Here is a 27,311-nt window from a genome sequence, read left to right as displayed (position 1 = left end):
TTCCATTTTGTTGAACAACTAAAGTTTATTATATGATTTTGTATCCTAAATGATATAAAATAAGAATATTAAACTTCATGAAAAATTCTGCTCCTGAAAAAGAATGGGGTGTAGCCTTCCAAGCTTCTTATTTGCCCCTGTATCAGTCTGAAGTGGATGTGATGTTCCCATGAAAGTGTGTGTGAAGATGATGTTTCAAAGGAGAAGTAAAAATGTAGGAAGACTGTACTTCTTGGATAATCCAAAACTGAGAAAAGTGCTATAATCAATTTCATAGATACCAACATTTTTTTATATGGAATGTTCCAAAGTTGAGGGATTTTGTAAATATTTCTTTAATTAACTTCCTTTAGAAGTTTTTTTTTTTTTTCATCTATATCAGCATTTCCATTTGAATTATTTAAGTGATGCTAGAAATATGGAACAGAGAAAAACTCGCTGTCTGCTTGGAGCATCTTTCCATAGATGCTGAGACAGACCTGTAAGCTTCTAATAGTGTAATATCATGATAGAGTATTTCCTTTTTATTGTGAGAGTTCCCTGAATGCTCTAACTTAATTTTGCAATTACACTGTTGTGGTGGTTTGAAACTCCCAAGAATCTAATTTTTAAGTTCAACACCCCCCCCCCCCCCCCAGTTTGCTCCTGTGAGAGGGTTTAGTGATGGTATGGACTTGATATCTTTTTCACCCCATAATGGAGAGTTTTCAGACAAAACACAACCATTCGTTATTGGGGGGAAGGGGAAAATATTTACAAAGGTTTATTTACACCCACATATATATTTACATTAAATTAAGTTTCTCCTCTTCTTCAATAAAAGTTCAAGAAGAAAAGAGAAAAGTCTTTCTATCACCTCTCAGGCCACAGTTCCTTCATTTCAGTTTTTTGTGGCACTGGTTAGTGTCCTTCATTTTCCTGAGGCAGCAGATTAAGTAGGGCAGTCAGGCCTTTTGTTCTGACTTTGTGGAAATTTCAACCCCGAGCCCGAGCCTTCCGGCGATTTCCTTGTAGATCTTCACTCCTCTTGGGTTAGAACACTGAAGGCAGCTTTCAGTTCAGTCTTACCAAAGCTCTTTTGCTCTGTCTCAGCTCAGTAGCATGGTAGAAGCAGCAGCAGCAGAGGGCACGGCCACCTCCTCCGCATTCCATCCTGGCTCAGCTCTCAGGACAAACTCCGGGTTTTCAGCTCCCTTCTCTCTCTCTCTAGTTGCTGCTGCATTTCGAGACTCCCTAAGGGTTTGGAAGTCCACCCCTCCTCTTCAGAGAGTCTCTGGTTTTGGGAAAATAATACAGTCTTACCCCAAACCAGCTCTGTTGAGTTTACCTCTGTTTTGTTGCCAGCTCTCCCTCCTGCAGGAACATCTCTGTGTCTTTCAGCTGGCTTCATGTTATCTCGTTGCTACTGGCTGTCTTTTGGCTTTTAGCCATCACTGTCTCTGTTCAGGACTGCTCCGCTGCCGCTTTCAGTGTCTTCTGCTGCTGCTGAAAGTAAGGAAACTTTTCCAGCTCTTGATTACAGGACCCGGTCCAGCTGTGACACTATACCAGGTCTCCCATGGCTTCAGTTGGGGCTGGGGGCCCTTGGCCCCCAGAGGGGCTCACTGGCCCCCTGCCTCCTCGTGGCTCAGATCATGGCTACCTACCTACTACACTACCTTCACCACCTTCTCTTCCGTTTCTGTGGGTATGTAATTTCTGCAGGGCGCACGTGGACTATTGATTGGTCCAGTAAGAGTATTATCAGTGGGGCAAACCATTACCACCTCAAAAAAAGGTTTTTCAAACCACCACAACTGTGTTTAGATAATGAATCCAAGGTCTGTCTGTTAGCTGTGCTTTTTGAAAGTGGTATGAAAGGTAACCTTTTGCTTGGAGGTGGTCTGTGCAAGAGAAGGAAGGGGAAATCAAGTTTACTTCAGACATTTTACAACCCCTAAGGAGGTAAAAATAAGTAGTTCTTAATGATGACAGTTCAAAAAATGAGTATGTATAAAACTTTTTCTCACTGATACTTGTTCTCTCTTTTGGAGAGAAGCCTACTTTTAATATGTACCCTTTGACAGGTGACAGGTTAGGAGGTAGAGTACATATACAGCAATTATTTTAGTCCATTTTAATATGCTTGCCTGAAGAGTGGATCGGATTCCTGTGTTTGGCTGCCTAGGTTTACAGAGTCATGAAAGAAATTGAGTACTCACTCTGTTCTGTTTATTTTTGCTTAGTTTTAGCTGTGGGGTTTTTGGCTTTATCAATTTGCACATGACACTTCAAATTACACTCTTCCTTTTAAAAACTTGATCTGTGTTATAGTATACACTATTCTGTGCCCCAGAGAGATAAATATATTTGCACAATATAGAAGAACAGTAGACAAACCAGGTCTGATCTGTTCAGACCTTTGTGAAGTACAGTGTTACACTGAATAGTATTTAGCTTTCTCAATTTTTCAACTGCAGGATTAGGGGGGGTATACACTGAAGTACAGAAAATTAAGAATAGTTTGTTGTTGTGCCTAGTCAATATATCTGCCTGGAAGATGACATCAGAGCCCTAAGGAGCTGATTTTTTAAAGTATTGCTGAGGATGTGGTGCCATATAACTTCATGCTACAGAATAATTTGTCAGAACTGTGTCATTTTGACATCAAATGAATGGGACCAGTGATAAAATTGGCATACTATTAGTTAAGTTTTTAGGCAAGCATCCTGTAAGATTCATCTGTATGTATCAATTAAAGCTGAAGTAGCACAGCATTCCAGAGACTGTTTCACAGAAGTGCTGTTCTTTGTTGAATTTTGGCTGTAACGAAGAGCTTACATTTTCTGAATTGACAGGGGCTAGTGTTTAGCACAGATTCAAAGAACTGAATAATTTTTTTTCTAAACAGCCATCTGGAATAAGCTTATTCTTGCTCATTAAAAATACTTGAGAGTTTTTTGGCAGTGTGCCCTCATCTTATTTTTTATTCTTTGGATATAAAATAGTACATAACGCAGAAGCTGGAGAATTGCTGTTGTGAAATAGTAATTTTATTACAGTACCGATTAATGCATTATGAAAATGTGATCACCATGTTAGTACTTCCTCTGAATTAAATCTCGTGTTTTATTTTTAAAGGGTCAAGAAAGAAAAACATTTTTAATTTAAGTATACTGAGGAAAGGGTGATAGGATTAAAAGTAATGGAGGAAGCTGTTTCTATAGAGATTCAATCTTTTAGCTTCACCTCTTACTGCAGAAAATTGTTTCATAGTATTCTTTGCTTTTGTAATTGATACACTGCCAGAAAGATGGATTGTGGTTGTTGCCTCTGTTTGTCCAGCAGGAGGAGTGCAATTACTGCTAGAAATGAAGGAGGTGGTAATTAAATTGTCTATGTGGGATCATAGCAGAAGGAAAATATATAATTCAAATAAAATAGCATATTAGTTCCTCTGCAGGCCTTAGTGGTTTTCAGAGGCTGACACTGGAACATTTTTAATTTTGCATCTTCATTATAAAATATCGAAGTCAGGAAGCCTGACCTTATCTTTCAGGAAGTACTCAATGAATAGCCAGATAAAAATAAATACTAGTCTTCTCATAACTAAATAGTTGCTTTCTCAATGGCTGTGCTGGCACAGATTCTAGACACAGCTGGTCAAATAGAAGCAAAATTAAATGCTTTGGCAGTATATTTTACCTGGTTTATAGAAGGCTTTTAGTCTTTTAAGTGAAAGAAATTCTGCTGATGCATTCTATTTGCTAGAAATGTTGCTAGAATGATTGTCATAGTAAAATCCCCTGACATACAAAAAACTAAACCCTTTTGCTCTTTTATTTTTTCCCCATTTCTTCAGTTATCCACTGTATATTCTGAAAATATTGTCACCTAATCTTTAACGTGTTCTGAGCATTATTGGTAGAGGGCAGAGAAAAGAACATGGAGGATGTATTCTGGCATATATATATATATGAATATATATATGGCTGATAGATATTCATATCAGCCTACTGTGTCTGGGACTCAGAAATAATAAGTTCTAGGAATTAGTCATTAGACTTTGTGGAAAGATTTCTTGCAGTAATATTTATTTCAATATTATGCATTAACTAATGTTAATTGAAATGTGGAAATATGTATCATCCAAAGTCCATATACATTGTCAAGAGAATCTAACAGAAACCTTTTTGTCTTAGAATCATGAAAGAGCGTACAGGATTTGAGAGTTTTTTAAAAAAAAGAAAACAATATTTTCTTTCTCATTGTTCTGCACAACCAACCCAACCATGCTCTCCTACAGTATATGAATGTAAGGACAGTATAAGAAAATTGAATTAAGTCTAGAAAGTAAATACATGATCTGTAGAGAAAAGATAGGAAAGACTGAGAGGATAACATTTTGTTAAAACTTAATATATTAGTACCATAATTTTTGTGTAAAGATTGTATGGCCGTCTCTAAAAATCTGTTCTAGTCTGAAACTATTTCAGAATAACTGTAATAATTCAGTGATATTGAACTCTATGTAGACAATAATTTTTGGAATCAGAGCACTATTCCCATTTTTACTTTAAACCAAATCTGTCATGAATCAGACTGGAAAATTACTCATCTAGTAGACCTGAAATAGTCCAGAGTAAAAAGGGCTTTACATAAACATTGGTCATTATTAATAATAAAAAAGGGCTTATTAGAATGCAGCTCATGTTCTGTGAATTAATTTTCTTTTCTTTTTAATTGACATGAATGAATTTTCCCCCTTGGACCTCTCCTTCCTCTTTCTTCGTACGAAACCTGCAGTCTGTATTTTTTAGTTTGCTTTCTGGAATCTGACAACCTGGCTTTGTTCTATATTCTGTGCTCTTTTTATGATAGCTGAGTTGATAGACTGACTTCATCACCAGACTGGGACAGACATCCTGGGCATTTGTAGCTGAGAATAGACAAGCATGAAGTATTACATGAAGTATTGTTTCTCAAGAGGTATCTTAATATATTTTGTTGGTATATTAATTTTTATGTGATACATTTTTCATTAAAGAAGAGAGATTGAATAAATGAATCTTCCATTGTAACTGAAAAATTACGAAGGTGTTTTTTTCACTTTGTCCCTTTTGGAACAGATACAATAGTCTTGTGTTTCCTGCTGAAAGGAACTGTCCTCAGTACAGTGTGCTGTTTCTAAAGGAATACTATAAATGCTTGAAAATAACAATGCAGTACTGCAAATGGCAGGCACCTGTTACATACTTTTGTGCTTTTTTGTTGTTGCTGTAATTGTTAGCAGGATAAAGAAGAAAGCTGAATTTGGAAGCAGTAATCATATGATTACTGAGTATGCTCTTGAGCTGGACCCATCATTGTTTTTGACCTCTGTCCTGTATGATAGCATAAGGCAGTAATAGCTGTTGTTCTAGTCAGTGGTAGCGATTGTCATAGGGATCATCCATAGTGGTTGATGCTCACAGATGAAGACTTGGCATGTGTTCTGCTATGGGGTTGAGGAAGGCTTGTGTTAGTCTGTCACAGAGACTTGGTGTCTGTAGAGTGTTTTGGTATTGCTTGTTAAGATAAAGATGCTAGACCTCATGGTTTGTAGTCCATTCCTCAACATAATCCTATAGACTTACATGTATTTTGTGACAAGTTTTTATCATACACATTTCGATCCATTTTTATGGGTAGCTAAGAATCCTTGCAGTTTGACTGGATGGATAGAAGTAGCAGTTCAACGGAACTTAAAAACCTGGAGAACAGGCAGCAGCCTAGGAGGAGTGGACGTCTGAGTGGCGTAACAAATGCGAAGTAGAAAGGCAGTGGCAGCAACCCGTGGGAACTGAAGTTTTGACAGAGCAGTTAGGCTGCGGAATTGGCATAAAGGAGAGGAGAAAGGGGTACCTGAAGGTTAGCTCTCATGTTAGAACTGTGCATTTAATATCTGTGCCAAGGCCACATATGTCAGCCTGGCCCAAAAAAGCTACTGTGGGACAAAACCCTGTTTTGCCACGAGAGCTGATAGTTCGTGCATTGGTGATGTCAGCTAATCTGTGCATATGCTTTGTGGCTCAGTCTGAGTAGTTCTTCCTGTTAGCGCAGATAGCCTGCACCCCAGACTTCAAAATCACACTCAGTACTCACACTGCACTGAGACTGATGAATCCTAAATGGTGTTTGAACAGGAGGATTTGTTCAAAATACATTGAAAGAGGGATTAGTAAATTATTGACTAGTCTTGCAGATTGATCAGTTATAATTTGATTGGTTTTCTTAGATGAAAAAATGTTTTTGTCAGTTCTAAGAAGGAACTAAGTGAGGGCCAGACATTGACTTTCAGGTCATCATTGCCTCAGGGACTTTGATTTACTAGGGTTTTATAATGGTTGGAAAAAACATTGGTCCTGTCACCTCTTCTCACTAGGAATTCAGCAACCTCCAGTCTTTTGCAGTAGATGCTTTCATCGAGGAGAAAAGAGGGAAGAAAGGGAGAAGGGAAAGAAGGGAATTAGGGATCTTTCATCTAAGGCACATGGAGGACAGGGAATGATTTGGGACAGCCAGCATGGCTTCACTAAAGGCAAGCCCTGCCTGACCCTAGTGGCCTTCTGTGATGGAGCGACTACATCAGTGGACAAGAGAAGGGCTACAGATGTCATTTATTTGAGCTTCTGTAAAGCCTCTGCCACAGTCCCCTGTAGGGTGCACATGTCCTTATACAATAAGGAAAAACACGCTCCTCGTGAGGTGGTGAACAAAGAGGTTTATTTCAAATTTGGTGCTGGTTTTATCCCTTAAAACCATGTGACTTCTTTGACCAATAAGGTTGTCTATGTTGGCACATGCTCCCTCGGGCTCTTGCCTTGGTACATCCCCTGTACCTTAAACATGCCCCCTACAGTCCCCCACAATATCCTTTGCTCTGAATTGGAGAGAGATGGATTTCATGAGTGGACTGTTAGACGGGTAAGAAAGTGGTTGGACAGTCGCATCCAGAGGGTAATGGTTCAGTGACTCAGAGTCCTGATGGGCATCAGTAACAAGTGGTGTCCCTCAGGGGACTGTAGTGGACCAGTGTTAATATCGTCACTGATGACATAGATGAAAGGGTTGAGTGCACTCTTGGCTGATTTTCAGATGACACCAAGCTGAGTGGTGCTGTTAACACACCTGAAGGATGGGGTACCATCCAGAGGGACGTGGGCAAGCTTGAGAAGTGGGCCTATAGGAATCTCACGAGGTTTAAAAAGACCAAGTGCAAGGTGCTGCAGCTGCGTTGGGGTGCCAGGCTGGGGGATGAATAGACTGAGAGCATCTTTATTGAGAAGGTCTTGCTGTTGGATGAGAGGCTGTACATGAGCTGGTAATGTGCACTTGTAGCCCAGAAAGTCAGCTGTGTGCTGGGCTGCATCAAAAGAAAAGGGCAGGTCAGTGAGGTGAAGTGGTAGAGTTGCTCTTCATGTGAGAGAGCAACTGGAATGTATTGAGCTCTACCCAGGGAGAGACAAATGAGTTGAGAGCTTATGGATAAGAATTAAGGGACAGGCTAATATTGGTGACGCTGTTGTTGGTGTTTACTACAGGCCACCTGATCAGGAGGAGGAAGTTGATGAGACTTTCTATGGGCAGCTGGAGATAGCTTCTTGGTCACAAGCCTTTGGTCTCCTGGGGGACTTCAACCACCCCGGTATTGTTGGAGAGACAGCACGGCTCGGCACACACAGTCCAGGAAGTTCCCACAGATCATTGAAGATAACTTTTTGATGAAAGTGGTGGAAGAGCCAATGAGAAGAGGTGTGTTGCTGAACGTTGCACTAACAAACCAGGAGGGACTGGTTGAAGATGTGAAGGTTGGGGGCAGCCTTGCTTTCAGCCTTCCACCTGAGATGGTGGAACTCAGGATCCTGTGTGAAGGAAGCAAAGCAGTAAGCAGGACTAGAACACTGAGCTTCCAGAGAGCTATCTTCAACCTCTTCAAAGACCTGCTTAGAGGAATCCCACAGGATAGAGCTCTAGAAAAAAAGGGGTTAAAAAAAGCTGGTCAGTATTCAGCAGCCCTTCCTCCAAACTCAAGACGAACGTATACCTATGAGCAAGAAATAAAGCAAGCTGGCAGGAGACCTGCATCGATGAGCAGAGGGCTTCTAGCAAATCTCAAAACAGAAGAAAGAAATTTATGGGATGTGGAAAAAGAGACCATATGGGAGGACTATATGGAATATCGGCAGGGTATGCAGGGATGTGATGAGGAAAGCCAAGGCCCCTTGGAATTGAGTCTGTCAGGGGATATCAAGGACAAAAAGAAGGCCTTGTGCAAGTATGTCAACAGCAAAAGGAAGATTAAGGAAAGTGTGGGGCTGCTGCTGAATCAAATGGGTGTCCTGGTTGGAAGACACAGAGAAGGTAGAATTACTGAGTGCCTTCTTTGCTTCAGTCTTTACTGCTGAGGCCATCCCTTAGGAATCCCAGACCTTGGTTGTAAGAGAGAAAGGCTAGAAAAAGGAATACTCCCCTTTGTTTGTAAAAGGTTGGGTTAGAGATCAACTAGGGACACCTAACACCCATAAATCTATGGGCCCTGATCGGATGCACCCATGGGTGCTGAGGGAGCTGGCAGATGTTGTTCAGTCACTGCATCATCTTTGAAAAGTCATGGAGAAAGGAGAGGTGCGTGATGACAGAAGAAAAGCTGGTGTTACTCCCATCTTCAAAAAGGCAAGAAGAAGGATTTGGGAAACTAGCAGCCAGTCAGGCTAACCTCGGACCCTGGAAAGGTGATGGAACAGATCATTCCAGAGGTCATCACCAAGTATGTAAAAGAAAAGAAAGTTATCAGGAGTGGTCAACAGGGATACACCAAGGAGAAATCATGCTTGATTTCTGTGGTGGCATGGCAGGATGGATGACAAGGCAAGAGCAGTGGATATTGTCTACCTTGACTTATCTACCTTTTGACACTATCTCCCATGGCATCCTCTCTCTTATGAGAAGAGACTGCGGGAGCTGGGCCTGTTTAGAGAAGACTGAAAGGGGTAAATATCTCACAGGCAGGTGTCAAGAGGATGGTTGTGGAGTTTCCCTCTCCGGAATGTTCAAAACCTGTCTCTAGATATGTTCCTGTGCAACTCCAGAGGTCCCTTCCAATCATAGCAATTCTGTGATTCTGTGAACTGGGTTTGTTCAGCCTGGAAAAGAAAAGGCTTTGGGGTGATCTACTTGGAGCCTTCCATTACCTGAATGGAACCTACAAGAAAGATGGAGAGGGACTATTTACAAGAGGTGGAGTGGCACGACAAGAGGGAATGGGTTCAAACTGAAAGAGAGTAGGTTGAGATTGGGTATTAGGAAGAAATTCTTTACTCAGAAGATAAGGATGCACTGGAGCAGCTTGCCAAGGGAATTTGTGGATGCCCATCCCTGGCACTGTTTAAAGCAGGTTTGATGGAGCTCTGAGCAACCTGCTCTAGTGAAAAGTGTTCTGCTCACAGCAGGGGTGTTGGGACTAGCTGATCTTTAAGATCCCTTTCAACCCAGGCCATTCTGTGAATCTATGATTTTGTTATCCTCAGTATGAAAGGTCTTTCCTTTTCTGTGCCTCTAGGTTTATCATTTGTTAGAAGGGTCAGATGAGAATGTAACCTCTCTTCTTTACACTAGGATTTTCTGTTGTCATGTATTGGGTGAGGTACCTTTTTCATGCTGAAGGTGATGCTCAAGAGAAGGAATTCTTCTAAATCAGAGTTGCAGGGGGTGCTAATGTGGGAGTGTGAAGCCAGATCCAGAATGTAACTTTGCTGTTGGCACTCTTCTCTTACATTTCAATGTTTTCTGTGAAGTTGAGTTTGAATATTTCAAAACATATCTGATATGATAAAACAGCTATGAAGGTATGAACAACTAGTAGAAGCTGTGTATTATCTTGCTTTTCTTTAAAGCTTTTACGGGCTAAGGGAAGGGGAAATCAGATTAGTATGACTGCTTTTATTTTAAGTTGATTTAACTTTTAATTAGCTCATTAACTGAGTAAGAAGGGCTAAAAATATAAAAGCAAAGAATATATTTTCTACAACAGCAAGAAAGGCCAATATTAACAAGGGAGGGGGAGAGGGGATACACCGTTGCAGCAGTTCAGAAGAGACTATTGGGGATTGCTTTTTGTTTTAGCTGGTTAACTAGTGATTTCTATGTGTTCATCAAATTTTTACTTTCTTCACAGCTTTAGTAGGGAGTATAACTGTTTTCCCTGGGTTTATATTTTGAACCTTCATGGAAATAATTTAAATGAAAAATCAGATTTGTTTTGCTAAACATAATTTGCCTTAACAATTTTCCATTTTAAAAAACCCAGTGTCTAAGAATTGCTCCTCCTCAATTCCTACTGGTTGAATATAAATAAGGAAAGTTCAAAAGCAGTGTTGTGGGTTGTTTTGTTGTTTTTTTTTTTTTCCATTCAGTTTACTTTTATGTTCTGCTTGTAATTTAAAGTTTACTTGAAAGGTTTTAATAGTTCCTGCTGTGATCACGCTTTTCTAAGTGGAAAAACAGATGTGTGTACTCAAAAGACAGCCTTGAAAATGTAATTGTAACTTACAAATAAAAGAATGGGTGTGTGAACCCGTTATCCAAGGGTAAGATGAGCTCACGGTACACCTAATGTAACTGCCATGCGCAAATGTTTTCCTGTGATAAAAATAAGGTGTTTTATCCTTTCCAGAGCAGCTGATCCAATATATCCCTCTTTTCCTGTACCCTGAAGCATCTTTATTGTGCACTCCTATCCAGAGTTACAGTAATGCACTCAAGGCCAAAATTTAAAAGGTGAAGATAAGTTTATGTTGGATAATAGGCAGCATTGCAGTGAGAACAATCCAGTACAGATACTTGGATTTTGTTGGTACCATCTTCAAGGGTAAAGCTCGGAATGCTGTTTTTTTAATTACAAAAGAGGTGATGTAAAAATGAAATGTACTATGGCTGGTAGCTGAGGCATAGGAGTCTTAATAAATCAGAGTGTTTAACAGAATGGTTTTCCTGGGTTATGTAGCTTGTGTATAGTGATCTGTCACAGTTTGAAATGGAAGATTCAGGAATAACCCACTTGAGCTTGATCTATTCACGAAACCTTAAATATTTGAAGAAGTTTTTTTTAACAGTCTGGCAAAATAAAACTCAACTGCTTACATGTATAAACAAAAAATTATTGTTTTCTACTTTTAATACATAATTATATCAATGATTTGCAGTGTAGCTCAAAATCCAGTATTTACCTTCAGTGAGAACATACTTTTCTTGTCTAGTATTTCCACTTGTTTCAAAGACTTTAAATAATTTGTAACTGCTAAAGTCTCTCTTCTTTGTGTCTTGTTCTAGGATGTTTTTGTATTTAGACATGAACTTGCTCTCCTAAGAATATCTGCCTTCATGGGTCTAATAATATTAGGTGGAATAAGTCGACTCTTTTACACTCAGCTAATGGGTATTTTCACTGTAAGTATCTAATTTTAGAAGTATATATTAATTTTATTTTCAGTACAATTACCAAAAACAGAAAAACAGATTGTATCTAAGGGAAGAATAGAAAAACACTTGCACTGTGAGGTACCTGTTTGGTATGTGGTGTGTCAAGACTCTTGACACCAAGAAGTCTTAAGAAGCTTTCTAACAAACAAGTGTGTAATAAGTCTGGCTATCAAGTAAATTTCCTGTTTTGTATTAGTGAAGTAAACCCATACATTGTCATGGAATTTTACAGTGTACAAGGTATGTATTTGCGGGTTTTGATTTTTGTTTTTATTTTAAACTCTCATGTGTCTGGTCTGAATTATGTGACAGTGAGGCCCACTAATAAGTCATACATTCTGAGAATACAGAATTCTTGTTAAGTATTTTAATAAATATGCTTATGCTCATATCTCTTTAGTTGTTTAACTGGGGAATATAACCATGTGCGATTTACAGTCCAAATGCATACTCTATATTTAAAGGTACCAAAAAAAAAAATCTTTCGCATGGAAAAATTTTCCAGATAGATGAATTTGGTAATGTAATAAATATGTACAAGAAATTAGCTTTTTTTAGCGTAACATCCTGTTCTGTACATTAGAAGTTAATAACTTCCAGCAAATGTTTTAAAGTTACCTTATGAAACCATATACATGTTTAAAATACAGCAGTGTTGAACAGAAAGAGGACATTAGTTGGATCCGTACCTGTCTGAAAGGGTGTATGGTCTTGCCTGCTGAACTTTTTTTTTTGAAGACAATAAAGTACAAGATGATAGCATCTTTCTGACTACAACTGATGGAGATCTGCCTGAGATTTCATTTTGAAATTGGGAAGGTTTGCACAGTATTAACCTTTTTAGGTACAAAAAGGAAACCCTTCCGACTGTACTGGGTAATTTATTTGTATAGAATAAAGGACAAAAATTACTGTTTAGTTTTTCCTTCTGTTAGATAAGACATTAATATTGCTTTTTTTTGTTTTATTGGATTACCTTTGCATAAGTTTACTGCCTTTTGCTCTTTCTGTGACTGTAGCTATGCTGTGTATTATTTCTGCCGTTCTCCAACTGCTCTACCAGATTGCTTTCTGCACTTTCTCTCAACCCCCAGGTCAACAGATTTACATTTTTGCACCTTTACTGGGTGCCTAATTTCTGTTCCAAGGTCTTGCTGACAGGTTCTATCCTCCTTGTTTAAATGCAGGCATACCACGTTTGTGTCTGCATCCTCTAGAGTTGGGATGTTTTTCTGAATTACTACTATGCCTTGTTGGGTATTTAGCTGGTCATCATCATGGTCAGTCTTCGCGAATGAAGATTTGGGAAAGGTCTTTACCCTTCAAGCCTGCGCAGTGGATTTTTTAGGTGAGACACAGTGTGCGCTGAACTGAGCCCACCCTTTAATCCTAAGGTTCATCTGCTGGGGCCAAGCGAGCTTGGACGGTGGCAGCGAGGTCCTCAGGACGTAGGTTTGTTTAGAGTGACCTTCTCTTAGATGGATGGCCTTACAGGGCTGACGAGCTCCATCTGCCCGGAGGAGTTCCCTGACCGGGAATCGAACCTGGGCTGCAGCTGTGAGAGCGCCGCATCCTAACCACTAGACCACCAGGGGACCCGCAGCTGAAGTGGTACAGACCTCTGAATTCTGCTCACTGTCACTCCCAGTAATGGGAGAGATGGAAACTCAGGAAGCCTGATTGTTCTAATACTGAAATATGGATGTCTTTTTGATTTCTGTTAAATGGATATATATGAGGAGAAACAAAAAGCCCATGTGATCACTACTACACTAAACCACAAACATGATACAGAAGAAAACAAGGAACAAACCCTAAGTCTGTCATTCTGTTCTGTGGGCTGCCAGAAGCTAGACTTAGTTTTCGCAGTGACCATCAGCATCCATTCAGGTACTATTACTATACATGAAATAAAAACATCTTAGACTGAAGCTGTTTCTATCACATATATCTGAAACCTGGAATGTTTCTATTCTGACACAGGATACCAACTGTGCTGCCTCTGCAACAGGCATGAATACCAATAATAACCCAGTTGTTACTTCACTGTCGTGAGCCTTAACACCGTCAGGCTATTACCACCACTGAATGCTTATAAACTGCTCTAAAGCCCTTTCTTTCTATGTCAGTGGTCTGATATACTGTGAGGTACATCCTATTCACTTACAGAGCTGGCAACTACGCTGGAACAGGTGTGGGCTAACAGCATTTTCAAGTCCAGCCCCCTTTTTTTTTGTGCTCAAATCATAATTATGAGGATTGCTGAGCTGCAGTATGCCTGGATACTCTCTTTTGTTGTCTTTGCCAATGTGAAACAAACATACTGCAGTAATTGTGGATATGGATGGTCTATGAGAGACAGATGCTGGAAAGTACAGAACTGCATTAAGGCCTCTCACTGCACTCTACCTGCCCTCAGTAGCAGAAGGGCTATTGTGCTTGCCTGGTATGGACAAGTTTTTAGGCTTGTTCAGATTGCTGGGGAAGTAGAAATCCAGTACTGGGATCTCCAAATACTAATTCATTCACACCATGTGGATGCTGTTGCCTTGATTCATTGAAGAATGTAGGTTGTGTAGTCCATCCCCCACTCAAAGTGTTTCCATACCAGCAACACAGTCGTCTTTTCCCTTTTCATTCCTTTCCTCATGATTCTAGAATTGGCAGGAATAAACAATACAGTTACTTTGAGGAAATCTACTTGGCAAGAACTAGTCAGACTTCAAACGAACAAAGCAAGTCTGTTTGTTGAGGTTGTGCTTAGTCTGCAAGTAGTGTCAGAAAATCTTTCTGTACAAATGGCTTTTGATTGCCAGCATTGTAATATGGGGACCTGCTTCCTCCATAAGCACTAACAGCTTTAGCTAGCCAGTGGAAAAGGCAGAGGAGAGGGCAGCAGGTGAGTGTGCAGTTTCTTTGCAGGCTCCCAAAAGACATGCCTGTGATGCATAAAATAGGGAAGCAAAGAGTCTGAGTATACCCACCCACAGTGCTGAGCTCACTATGTGGAAGACATTCAAGTCCTGTAGAAGCAGTGAACCATGGTCACTAAGAAGCAGTAATGTTTCTACTGTGTACTGTACTGGAGTTACTGTTCGGCATCTAACCTTCCTGTATAAATTAAATTTTATCTGAAATGAGGTCTATTTAAAATACTAAATTAATTATGAAATTAAACTTAGTATAAAGTACAGATCAAAATTTAACAGAACAGAGTCATTGAAGTGTAATAGTGCAGTTGAGGTTAATTTGAAAGAGACTCAAAATGCTTGAAGGCATGTATATGCACAGTTAAAGTATTAATGTTTGTTAAAGTATTCATTACTCCATTGCTGCTCTTGAGAGCATTAATTTCAGTGGTTGCTGAAGCTGCCCAAAGGCATGTGCAAGAGAGCTGGACCAGAGCATGGGCCTTTTGAAAAATGCTAAGCAACTTTTACTTGTGCTTGTACAGGAGAACAGGTAATACACATTTTCCTGGTTCATGCTCTATGCCTGTGTTTGCAGTTCAGCATAAACCAAGATTAATTCCACAGCTCCTGGATGAAAGGTATTTTTTAATAGTAGCAACAATCAACATTGCGGCTCTGTGATCCAAAGTTTGGTGAATACAAATGGTTGCTAAATAAGTCCAGCAAGTTCAGGTTTGTTAGGTTTTAATATTACTATTTACCTGTATTTCAAATGCTGCCAAAATTGTATTTTTGGAAAAAAAACCCTAAGATTTGTCAAACTTTAACCCGTTTGTAACGAAAATTCCTGATTCTCCGTAAGATAAACTTGCATGACCATCGTTATATAATTTTCCAGAAATCAAACCAATAGTTTTTGGTTCATCTTGGTAATATAAAGCTAAGGCTGACTTTTTCCAGGAGTATAGGACATGCATATTAAAAAAACCTCCAAATCCTTGATCTTTGTATTTACAGTTTATCCTTTTGTCACTTCAGGAAGATACATACAGTTTAATGTGTAGAATAAATTTGCGTTGTGTGACTTTTTTATACAGCATTTTTAGAAACAGAGTTACTCCTTACTAGAATTGTGCTAAGTGGTAGATTGACAAGCTGTAAGAACTAGCAGAAGGTTTTCATAGTTCCTTTAATAGGCATTTTCACCTCTTGGATACATTTTCTCTGAAGTCAAGAAATGTCCACCTGAATGCATAATGGAAAGGATATAACTGATATCCTGCAGCACGTTTTTCTAGAACAGGACAGTAGCTAAAACAGAAAAGCAAAGCAGCATATTACCAAGTGCAGGTGAAGTTATTCAGCCGTGTGTGCTGGCACTTTGCAAAATTCAGGTTGTTATGCAGTTGCCTGATCTTCTGTGCCTATCATTGCATAGCTGTCATTGGTTATAACAGTAGATTAATTTCTTTAAGAAAAATACACATGTATTCTGCTGTTATCCTGTTTCATGTGTGTTCAGCAGATATTTGGGTGCTTGGGAAAAATGCGCTCTGGTAAAACTGAAAACTTTGTAGCTTGTGTACTAAAATTGACTCTTACAGAGAGAATGTTCTTAAAGCTATGCTGCTTGAGAAGGTGATGAATAGGCCAAGTAACCTACCAGACAGTAATTTCTCAGCATACTTTTACCACCTCTCTTAGTGTGGTATCACTGTTAGGGTATCATTAGCTTAAGGCTATTCATAACTCATTTGGAGGTCCAGGAAGCCAAAGAGCAAAGGAGGTGACTTCCTACAATGAGAGAAGAACAGCTGGTTGGCAAAAACTGTCCTTAGAGGAACTTTTGACATGAATTGTTCCGATGAAGAGGGGAGCAGCTGAGGTGGCCTCTGTATACGGGATTAGTGCTTTCTCCCTAGAAACTAGCATATGTGAAACACACTTCTAGCAGAAGCGGCACATTGTTCTTTTCATCCGCCTTCTCCAGTTGCTTTCCCCAAGCTCTGTTTGCCTCTGATTTTGTCATCATCCTGAATTTTAACACTTCTTCCAGTATCTATCTGACGTTCCTCTTGGGGAAGTTTTATTTGGATACTTTGGAAATAGAAATATCTAAGTTCTCTCTAATTCATAAGCCTCTGAAATAGGGAGAAATTTAAAATCCTAATTTAGGAAGTCTGGGATCCTAAGATGATATTCTTCTTAAAATCTCTTCATAATAATTAGTCTTCTTACTTATAAGTTTCAAGTTTCTAGAGAACCAGATAGAAGGATCTGTTTTACCTGTGAAGAAAACACTATCTGATGTAATTTCCAAAATGATCATGCATATATGTTAAAGGCCTGCTTGCCTTCTGTGCTTGTTAGTTGCTTTACCAGTCCTCTATTTCCTGTCATTACTTGTAGTGCAATTTTGAATTCTATATTCCTTAACTGGAAATGAGCCTGTATTTTTACATTCTCAGGCAGCATGATATTTTGTAATGATTTTGTTTGAAATGACGTAGAAGCAAACTTAGCATAAAACTTAAGTAAAACAAACAAAAACCCAAAAACATATCAGAAAGAATTTTGGCAGTTGCACCCTAGAAAAACTAGATGGTCTCTTACTGAGAGTAACAGCTGTAAAAATTATTGTTACCCTTTACTTCAGACCTCTTCTAGCTGCTTGTACTCCACAAGCAATTATTCATCTTTTGCCTCAATCACTACAGAGTAACAAGATAGCTCTAGCATAGACACTTTAAAACTCCATGAAGGTGGAGAGGTGCTTTTTTGTTGGTGGTTGGTCATAAGTAGTAAAAGTACAATTTGTAGGTAAATTATAATTTTGTCTATTTCAGAAAATTTTAAAATTTTCCACAAAAAAATCCAAACTTTCTGTCTTGTGCAACTACTGCCTACACCAGTTAATGACATTGTATTGCAATGGCAAGTGCAAAGCTTATCTAGAAAACAGTATTAAGCTACAAGAAAGTATTGAGAAGGATGTATCTGTGTTACTAATTTTTAATTCCCATTTTTTTATGAAGGTATATGAAATAATAAAATTTATCGGGAAGCTAAATCAAATAGTACCCAGAAACTTGCTTGCTTTCTCAAGACATATTTTCTTGACATGTGTTTTTTAGTAATTCCTCATTTTTACATGAAACTGATGTCTGTTTTCCTTAAAAAAGCATGACTAACCTATTTATTCATACAAAAAGTCATAGAAAATTCACCTAGGAAAAAAGTTTCTTTTATCAGCCTCAGATTGTTTCTGATGTATGATTGTTGGAGGTAAAGAGCTCTTTTAAAAAGAGCTTTTTTTCAGGATTTTTAAAAAAAGGTGGAACTATCAGGATGCTCATGTGTATAGACTAGCAGACTAGCCCCTAGCATTTGCATTTCTTTCACTCATATTCCATTGTTGCTTTAAGAAAGTACTTCTGTATGTCTTTCACATCACTTCAACAGTTAAATGATAATAAAAACCGGTTTTTCTATTTATACTGTAAGATTCTGATATTGTTTATGTTTGATCTACAATGTATTACTATAAAAAATATAATAATATGGCATGTTTTTTAAACAATTGCCTCTCTGATTATTTTGATAATTGTTCATATCTAATTTTTTAAAGCTGATACCTTTTGCATATGTGAGGTTTTCTTCCTCTCAGGATCTGTGGTGTTCTTTATTTTGTTGGCTGCCACCTGTCTGAAGCAATCAGCCACTTCTTTCTCTTTCTCTGTACAAAAGGAAAATCCGGCCTTCCCATGGATGGTGGAAGGTAACAGGATAATCAGTTCAACAGTGATCCTCTGATGTCATTGTGGGAGCCCTGTAAAAGCGGATTATCTGTGACCCAGATAAAATAATTAGAAATTACTTGGACACTTACAAATAACTGATCTACTAATCTCATTTCCAAAGTTAAAAAAGGCCTGTCTCTCAACGTAACACTACCAGATGTTTCAGTTAAACAGCATCCTTTCCAGAGACTAATCTGAACCCTAATTTTAGAGGATTACCTTTGATTGTTTTTATTTCAAACACTAAACAGTGTTTTCATTTTTCCGTATGTTCTGACAAACTATTTCTGTGGAAGAAAAGAGATTTTCTTAATTTTTACACTATAGTCCACTAAATATGATTTAATGTGGTTTTTGCTAGTATTGCAAAGAAAAACTTTTCATTGAAATTATTTAGTAATGAACTTGTTTCTTTGGGGCAGAACTATTTAATGATGGGCTTTTAAAAATTCAATAGATACCATGTGGTCTTTTTGCAAGGTAGTGGATGTGTTATCATAAACTAAGTGGACAGTGACTTTATTAATTAAATTAATGCTACCGGGGTTTCCTGTTAATTAACTGTTTGAATGGTGTACAGTGATATGCCAATATCCTGTTGCATCAGTACTGTGTGGATGTGGAAAAGAGAAATTTCTCTTTATTTGCTTTGGGGAGGATGGAAGGGAAAATGCTGTTCAGCAGCCTGTCTAGTGCACAATATGATGCCTACCACATAATTTTTTCCTCTTAGAAGCATTTAAAAATGTTGTTTTTTATTTTTTTATTGTTGCAGTGTTTCTCCTTTTCACCTTAAAGTAGCAAATATATTTTACTACATATTTTTTCAACCTTTTCCAAAGCTTGAATTGCAAAATAATGGAAATGTAGCTGCAGTTATTCTATTAATAAAATCAAAGACTTTTTAATTCTTTGCATGTTTTATAGCATTGATCCATTGCTGATTTAATATGCGGAGTGCACAAGTGATCTAGTTGTGCTGAAATGCTTTTTGTCTTTAAAAATAAGTATTTCATGATTAAAATATTTGTAATCATATCTTTAATCAGATAATCTATTAAATACAGTTTTGATTAGTGACTACTAAGGGCTTTTCCTGTTTTTTCAAACATGGCAGAAGTGTAATCAAGGAACTATTAATCCTCATAATTAAGTTTAGCATATTAAAAATTAGGATTGGTTGGGGAAATTAGGATTTCCAGGCAAGTGTATTCTTTACCTGTCTATAATAAAGTGTAAGATATAAAGCAATTGTAGAGGGGAGAGCAAAGGGTATATAAACTATAAACCCAAATGGTAATTGGAAATTAGAGATGCAACAAAAAATAAGTTCATGTTAACATTGTCTGTCTTCCTCTTCCCCATTGTTCTTAACCCTTCCCCTTTTCCTGTCTCTACCTTTAATTCACCTATAGGTAGATCTGCTATTAGAAGACTGCATAAGGTACTATAAATTAAATAGTCAGGAATTAGTAACATCCTGGTCTTTGAATACAATTTTGTTGACAATTTTGTTTTGTATAAATTGAATACAATTTTGTTAACTGTATAAATTCTTTTATATCTTTACCTTATTTTTCTCAAATAGACAAGCAATTTGTTTAACATTTTTATGAATGTATCTGGACAGTCTTAAACACATATTTACCATAAAAATAAACTATTAGTTTATTTTATAAAAACTCTTTTATGAGCTGTTTAAAATGTTAAAATAAATTCAAGTGAAGACGCTCTAAGTGGCAAAAGATCTCATCTGTTTCATTTAGGTCTCTACATGGTCTTAGGTAAATGTGAATACTTTTATTGAAGTTAATTATTTACAATATTATAAAGAGAAAGTGTAAGTTAGAAAATTTTATCAAAGAGATTTTATGCTGTTCAAGGAGTATAAAATATCATAGAATATCAAAAGTATGCCCTGTTCATCACTCAAGGAGGAGTTTCTTTTACAGCTCAATTATTTTTCTAATAGTAAAGGAAGTACCTTTAACCAGTTGAAAATAAGTAACTATAAAAATTATGTTTGAGTGTTCTGGGGGCTGAATACATTTTGTTTAAATATTGCCTGTCAGATTTAGACATCAGACCATTAAAATTACTTCCACATGAAGATCAACAACTAGCCTTCTTAAGTGGTTTTTCCCCTGCTATTTTTGTAAGTACGTTTTGTACTTACATTTCTAAGTATCAAGAAAAATAATGTTTTGTCACATATCTTGTTGTCATGTTGTACCAAACACACCATGGATTTGAACTAGGCTGAAGTTAAGAGATCTATTTGTATTGCCTCCTTTGTAGATATGTCCCTTATTTGTTACCAGGGGTTTTCTTTTCACTGAATCATTTTCTGATACATACGTTGGAAATCTATTTATCTGAATTAATCAGAGCATAGAAGAGAGCAGGACCATTCCCTAGATATTGCATAGTGTAGCTTCATTTTTCATTTAGCACAGATTTAAAGTTAAAATAGAACTAGCGATTTTCAGGCTGAATATAATTGTAATTGATAAAATTAATCATATTACGTTATATGATGAGAAGTCTAGATTAAGAAAGCAATGCTAAGTGACCAAATGCAAGCCAAAAATGTATTAAATTCAAAAAAAGAAAATTTCTGAAAGATGAAATATTCTTTCTACGTTCAGTATTTTATATTCTTCAACTGCTCACTTGTCATTTGCATACATACAATGAAAGGATGTTAGGTAGAAGGAATGAAAAAATGTATTGTTCATATAGAGGGTAAGTCTTGAACTTTCAGATAAAAGCGGTGGCTGCAAGTCCAGGAAGGCTTGAAGGTTTTGTTTTTTCTTTATTCTTCATCATACTTTTCTGCTGATTCATCTCTATACTGAGGCTTTGAAAATACTAAAAGCATAGTATAATGCTTACATTCTTCTACTGCAAGTATTTAGTAGAGCTGTATTGATTTCATGTCACTTTAAGCAAACACAGAAGAAAAATTGAACCGGGGATTGTGGCTGCATGCTTTGGAGTTAGTCCTGTAAGTTACGAATTACAACTTCCCCTTTGGAAAACATGAATCAGTAAGAGAAAAATATTCTTTGTGTGTGCTTTTTTTCATGATAAATTAGTTCATGATGAAACTCATCCTGTAGCACAGTTTGTTACACAATGCATGTGATCTTTTAAATTTTTTTCAGGCAGTTAGTTATGCTGATTAGAAACATAGATGTGAAAGATACATTTCTCTTAGGAGCTGACATGGGTGCATTCATTTGCAAGCGAATCTGAAGTTGGTCTACAGAACTCAGTGCTCTTACATATGTCTCTCCATTCCTCTCCTCCCTTTTATAGCAGTCTTGGCCATGGCAGTAGCTTACTTAACTTAGAGTAAAACAGCTGCTCTTACTTGTAGTGTGTCCTCAAAGAGAAAAAAACCCCATTCCTCCTCCCCTCAGAAGGAACGCTTTGCACTTTTTCTGATGTTCTAAACTGATATGTTGTTAATGATTCCTATGTTTATTTCCTCTAATTTATTTTGCCTTTCTCACTAAGGTATAATATTTTTTCTCTAGATGCTTTAAGATGCTTATCAGAGAGTATGTATTTCTAAAGAACCAAGTGTAGAAACAATAGTTGATTCCAATCTGGATGATGACTTTGGGGCTCCTGATGATCCATCATGTGAATTTAATTAGTTGTGTGTTTGTCAATTTCATCTTAATTTTATCTAAAAATTTTAAGGGATTTTTAGAGTTAGAGATTACTAGGACTCAATAGATATGCCATGTTTGCTCATATTAAGTTATTTTCAACTTTTGGATGAGTGCCAATTCTCCAAAAGGTTTTAACATTAGCATTAGCTCTGAGTCTGGAAAAAAAAGGTCTTAGCAGAGTTCTATTTGTATTAATAGTAATCCAAGCTGATAGTAGATGCAGACAGCTAAAGCCTCTTAGGCTGGACACAGTAATTCTGATGTTGTAGCAAAACCTTGGTATACATCGAGTGCATAATTAAGAGAGATGATATTCTGGTTGAAGGCCATTTGTGAGATGTATTAATGAGCAGAACACCTTGTCATTCAGAAGAATAGTGGTTATTCTGATCTCTGTTGCCAAAAGAAGAAAAATTCATGTATGAGAAGAAAACCTTAAATAACAAGTCAAAACTCAACTATGGTCCTCTCCTTTTCCTTCATCTCCTATCTCCAGAGGGGCTACTGACTTTCCTGGGGTGCTGTGAAGTTTCACTTTCATGTGAAAAGGTAATTTGGTTCACTCTCAAATGAAAGTACATTTCAAATGAGCCTGCTTGGCAGCAGTGTTGGGGGAGGGAAGTTATGAGGGGCATTTTGTTCCTTAAGTTCAGTCACCAGCATTTGAGGAGTGGCTAAGCTTCAGAGCAATGTTTCTTCCCATTCCCTCCAGCCCTAGTCTGCAGCTTTTAAAATGTGGCTGTAAAGTTTTTTTAATTCTGAAAAAGTATCTCAGAAGCAAAGGACTCACTGCCCAGTAAAGCAAAAGTAAACTGAAGTATGTGTTGGCATTTTAAGGAAGAGCGGGAAGGAAGAAGGCAGGGAATGAGGGAAGGGAAGGAAGGGAGGGAGGGAGGTGGAAAGGAAGGAAGAGAAGTAAAGAAAGGAAGATGGGGAGGGAGGAAGGGAAGGGAAATCCTTAGTATCTTTTAAAGGTGTGAAAGCTTGACAGTCTTTTCTTACAGTTATTTTCTGCAGTTACCTAATGAGAATCTTTCAGGTCTTGATAACATGCCATGACAACAATTAAAACAAAATATACCCTTCAGTTCCAAACCAGGAAATTCCTCCAAAAATCTCAAACACAGTATTTTAGTGAAGAGTATAAGTGTATTAATAAATAAGCAATACGCAGAAATGTACCAAAAAGCCATATTTAAGGTATTTGGTCATGTTACTTCTGCACACAAAACTGGTTTAGGACTCCTTTTGTGAAATGATAGCATAAATCTTTCATAGCTACAAATCAATTTAGAGTCTTGACTAGGATGCTACTGTTTTATTAAAAAAATTATTTTTCATTGTTGCTTTCAAACATACCAATATTGTTTTGTACTATTGGGTAGACAGCTTTGAGTTGACGAGAGAATAATTCCTGGAGCTGAGATATTTTTGCAGTTACAGAAGGAGCTATAGAATCTCACGAAAATGCTGTTACTACCTTGCTGAAGTGCCATGGAAGTAATCTCTGTGTTTACTTAGTCCTTTTTATTTGGAAAGCTTTGTGTGAATTTCTGTGGTCAGCAAAGGTGGTGTTTGTTCTGACAAGAGCTGGACAAAAAGCCAGCCCAAGGAAGCAGAATATCCCTGTGCTGTGCAGCCAGGTCCTGCCCTAACAAGGAGAATGGCTTGTGTCTTGTGATGCTTTCCTGCTGCTTGTGGCAGGTGAGGGGAGATATGCTAGACAGGCCCATAAGGTGAAAGGAGCAGCAGTTTATCTGTGGAAATCAAAACAACAGACAGTGTTTAGTGTCTGCTGGCACCAGTCTTTCCTCCCTCACTGTTAAGTGGGAGTTAAAACCCACCTAACGATGGGGTCAGAATGATTTATGTAGTTTGCTGTGGGCATACCTTCTCTGCAAACAGAGAAGATCTTCTGCATCCTGGTGGATTGGAGTGAGAAGTGGGGACTTCTCTCCTTTGCCATAATGTGTCTGGAATTCAGCTAGGTAGGCTGTGGGCAAAATTAAGATTTTTGCTATTTGGCGTGTTGTAAGGGTTCATGTTCCGAAACTTCATCTGAGCTGGGAAGTGAATTTAGAAGGACAAAATCTGGCAAGGGGAGTTGAAGTCACCCAACTCTGATGGAGCAGGGAAGCAGCTTCCTGTATGTTATTTCCCACTCACACTCATCCTTCCCCCTTAAAACTTTAAAGAGGGGCAGAATCCCAGCAGAGCCTGCACTGAATTGCATGCACTGATGGCAGGAACAGTCAAGGAACACAGTATGGTTTCTATTGCTAGGTCGTGTTTCCAGGTGACAGTGAAGTTGCAGCCTAATTAAACCACAGTCCTTGTGTCTCTATATGATTGGGACAACTGAGACTAGCTCTTGGTGTTATTCAAATGCTAGTATAATCTGACAGGTGCATTATGTCCATCAAAGAATAGTAAAGGAAAATATCAAACTACCAATGAACAGGAGTTGAAACCACGAGAAGTATTTCAATTATTGTATTTTGGAGTTTGTGAGTGATTTAAAGAGCATAAAGAACTATGAATATGTATCAAAACCCTAAATAATGCTCATTTCCAAAATAATTTTTTTTGTGAAATATATAGTGAAAAGTAAGGAAAAAAAATGTGGTAGTTTTAAAAGTTTTATTTGAGGATGATCTAAGCTAAAATTGATTTGTTAATTATAAAACTTGATGACTTATTAAATCATGTTAAGTAAAGAAAAATATGAATTTAAGTTGCTCTTAGCTGTAGGGTTGCCTTCACTCTGCACGTTATTTAGCCTCTGCTACAGTTTATGAGAATAATTTGTATATTTGTTATTTAACTGTAGCAACTATGAAAAGTCATGGTATATTTCCAGTGGTACTGTTTGCATTATAATACTCATGAAGATAATGATTTTAAAACCTCTTACTAGTTCCTGCTTTTCAAAATACTACATCTGTGTTAACAGTTGTATTTTACTAAATTTTCCTTTGGTTATCTGAGTGGACTACTTCAAGTCTGGAATGGGTGCTTGTGAAAAGTATGGCAAGACTGTACCTTGTACACATTCCTTCTAAATGTCCCATGAATTAATTGTAGTATCTGAATTCATAAGTTTTTGTTGACATTCTTTGGTATTGTAATCAAACTACACAGTACAGTTTCATGTCATGTGTGTAAAAATCATGTAACAGACTGAATAAAATTTGTGTAGGTAATCTCAGATTCACTTAAAATTAATATGCCATTTAAGTAATACGCAACCTACTGAACTAATGTCAAAGCAGTGTACACTAATAATTGATCCCCTACTTTATTTATTTGCTTTCATAATGACATTTTACCAGTTAGAAATGTAAATAAATACTTTTTCATTGTGTTTTCTTTTCTTCAACAGGATACTACAGGTATAGAAAAAATGTCAAACTGTTGTGAAGACATGTAAGTTCTGTAAAATTTTTACATTGATGAAATGCTAAAGGAGTTGCTGTTTTTTTAAACTGGGTGAGAGAGTAAAGGAACTGAAGGCACTTTGATAAGGTGATTTTTCATGGTACTGTGCCTTGTACTTCCTATCTTTAGCAGCAGCTCACTAATCTATTAGTATTGGTTGTACACAAAGTAACCTCCCTACCCAAACCCAGTGGAACTATATTTTCTTTCAAAAGTACAGATCAAAATATACTTTCTGCTGTGTTTTGACATACAATTCATTGATTCTGAGGTCTCCTCTGCTTCAAAAGTTGCTTTTGTTTCATTGATGACCCAGATAGTTTCTGTTCTCCAAAGTTAAGTCTCAGCTGCGTGCTGTAATGAAAGGAAAGCTGTATTTGTGACGCTGAGACACAATTCATCAGAGTCCAGAAATGGATCCCCAGCCAACCTACATTGTTCTAGCTGACTGAAGTGCACCGTGGGCATGCTGTCTTTCACTAATAATGCTGTCTTCTGTAGATCGAGGCCCCGAAAGCCATGGCAGCAGACCTTCTCAGAAGTTTTTGGCACTCACTGGAAGATCCTGTGGTTTATTCCTTTCAGGCAGAGGCAACCACTGCGAGTTCCCTACCACTTTGCCAATCATGTCTAAACAGATGGATAGTGGGCACAGATGGGTCCTCCATGCTGGAAGTGCGTTACAGGTTTTATGATAATAGGACTATGACAGTCTTCAAGTCAATTAAAATCCAGTTGTAGGCATCACAATGTGCCCCAGGCATTATTTTAGTTGTGGTGTTGATTCTGCTCTGAGATTAATGCAAATTGATTGTTTAACTTTATGCATATTTAATTTCAGATTAGCTTTCCAAAGAGATTTCTTTTGGTTTTGAGATTAATACCAAAAGCAAATGACTGAAATGCACTCTTCCTCTATTTGTTTGATACTGGCTCTTTTTTTTTTTTTTACCTTTTTTTTTTTTTTTGTAGGAAGCACTGAAGTTTACATTTATGGTTAGATTTCTCTCCAAGTGTCTTATTCTGCCTTGAATTTTTTTTAGTGTTTTTATCAGCAGGTCTGTCTAGATAATGTCTTTTTTTTTCTGCGTGTGTTGAACTGATACTTCCAGTTATTTATGATATGCAATAGTAATCCTGCAGCACCGCACTATAAAAGGCAACATTTAAAACTGAGGCAGACTACTTCCTAAACCTTTCTCAGAGAGGTTTTTTATAAATACACATAAATGTGTATGTTTATAGAGAGAAGTCGTACATCTTACAGTTATCTTTCGGCCTAGATATGATCTTAGTGAAAATTATTCATGTCTCTATGTCAACAAGCAGGATTAAATATTCCAGGGTAAACTGTCCAAATGGGAAGTGTGTTTTCCCTGTATCCCGAGGATTTCCTTGCAATAATTCAACAAAGAAGTTGCATGGTGCAAATACTGGAATGCTTACTTTTTAAAAATGCAGATGTAGTTAGTTAGCATAATGTGCCATAAAAAAGAGTATATTGTCAATAAAGTTATAAATTTTATATTTTCTTTAGTCATGATTAGCTGGAAGTCTGAGTGTTTGTATATTGGAAATACAAATATTTAAAATATTTATACATAAATATAGATTTGTTACTAACGTGTTCAGTGAAATATATTAACTCATTTAATAGGGTATTGTGTTGATGTAGATAACTTGTTGTTCCTTTAAGTATGGAAGTAGTTAACCAAAGAAAGCATCCTTCATATCTGGTAAAATGACAACAATTGCCAAAGTACTGGTTTGGCCTTTCTGTATCTGGAAAAATTATGTACTTATTTTAGCCCTCTGTATCTGTACAAATATCAGCATGAGATGATTGTGGAAAGTACTGTGAATTTCTTCTAGAAATTCAGTGGGTTTAGTTATGCTGCTTATGATGTTTTTTGCGTAGTCTAACAGGACTAGGTTCCACCTTAAATGGCAGCCATGCAACTGGACACAATAAAAGATGC

General features: G+C 37.5%; 1 protein-coding gene across 6 annotated transcripts in view; it reads left to right on the top strand.

Moving 5' to 3' along the window:
* Positions 1 to 26,868, top strand: part of ZDHHC21 (zinc finger DHHC-type palmitoyltransferase 21) — a 39,258-nt gene extending 12,390 nt beyond the window's left edge. For 3 of the 6 annotated variants that reach the window (XM_064642834.1, XM_064642833.1, XM_064642832.1), the window contains 3 exons: positions 11,350 to 11,466; positions 25,277 to 25,320; positions 25,834 to 26,868. In XM_064642834.1, coding sequence (XP_064498904.1) covers positions 11,350 to 11,466; positions 25,277 to 25,320; positions 25,834 to 25,966 — 294 coding nt within the window. In that variant the 3' untranslated portion in view covers positions 25,967 to 26,868. Of the gene's footprint in view, positions 1 to 11,349; positions 11,467 to 12,149; positions 12,411 to 22,390; positions 22,444 to 25,276; positions 25,321 to 25,833 lie in introns of those variants that run through there. The other 3 variants (XR_010426950.1, XM_064642835.1, XM_064642836.1) reach the window with 3 other exon arrangements.
* Positions 26,869 to 27,311: the final 443 nt, after the last annotated feature.

The sequence above is a fragment of the Pseudopipra pipra genome, chromosome Z (assembly GCF_036250125.1).
Source record: "Pseudopipra pipra isolate bDixPip1 chromosome Z, bDixPip1.hap1, whole genome shotgun sequence".
Taxonomy (NCBI): domain Eukaryota; kingdom Metazoa; phylum Chordata; class Aves; order Passeriformes; family Pipridae; genus Pseudopipra; species Pseudopipra pipra.
Note: the sequence above shows the minus strand (reverse complement) of the source record. Positions and strands in the feature narration are given on the sequence as shown.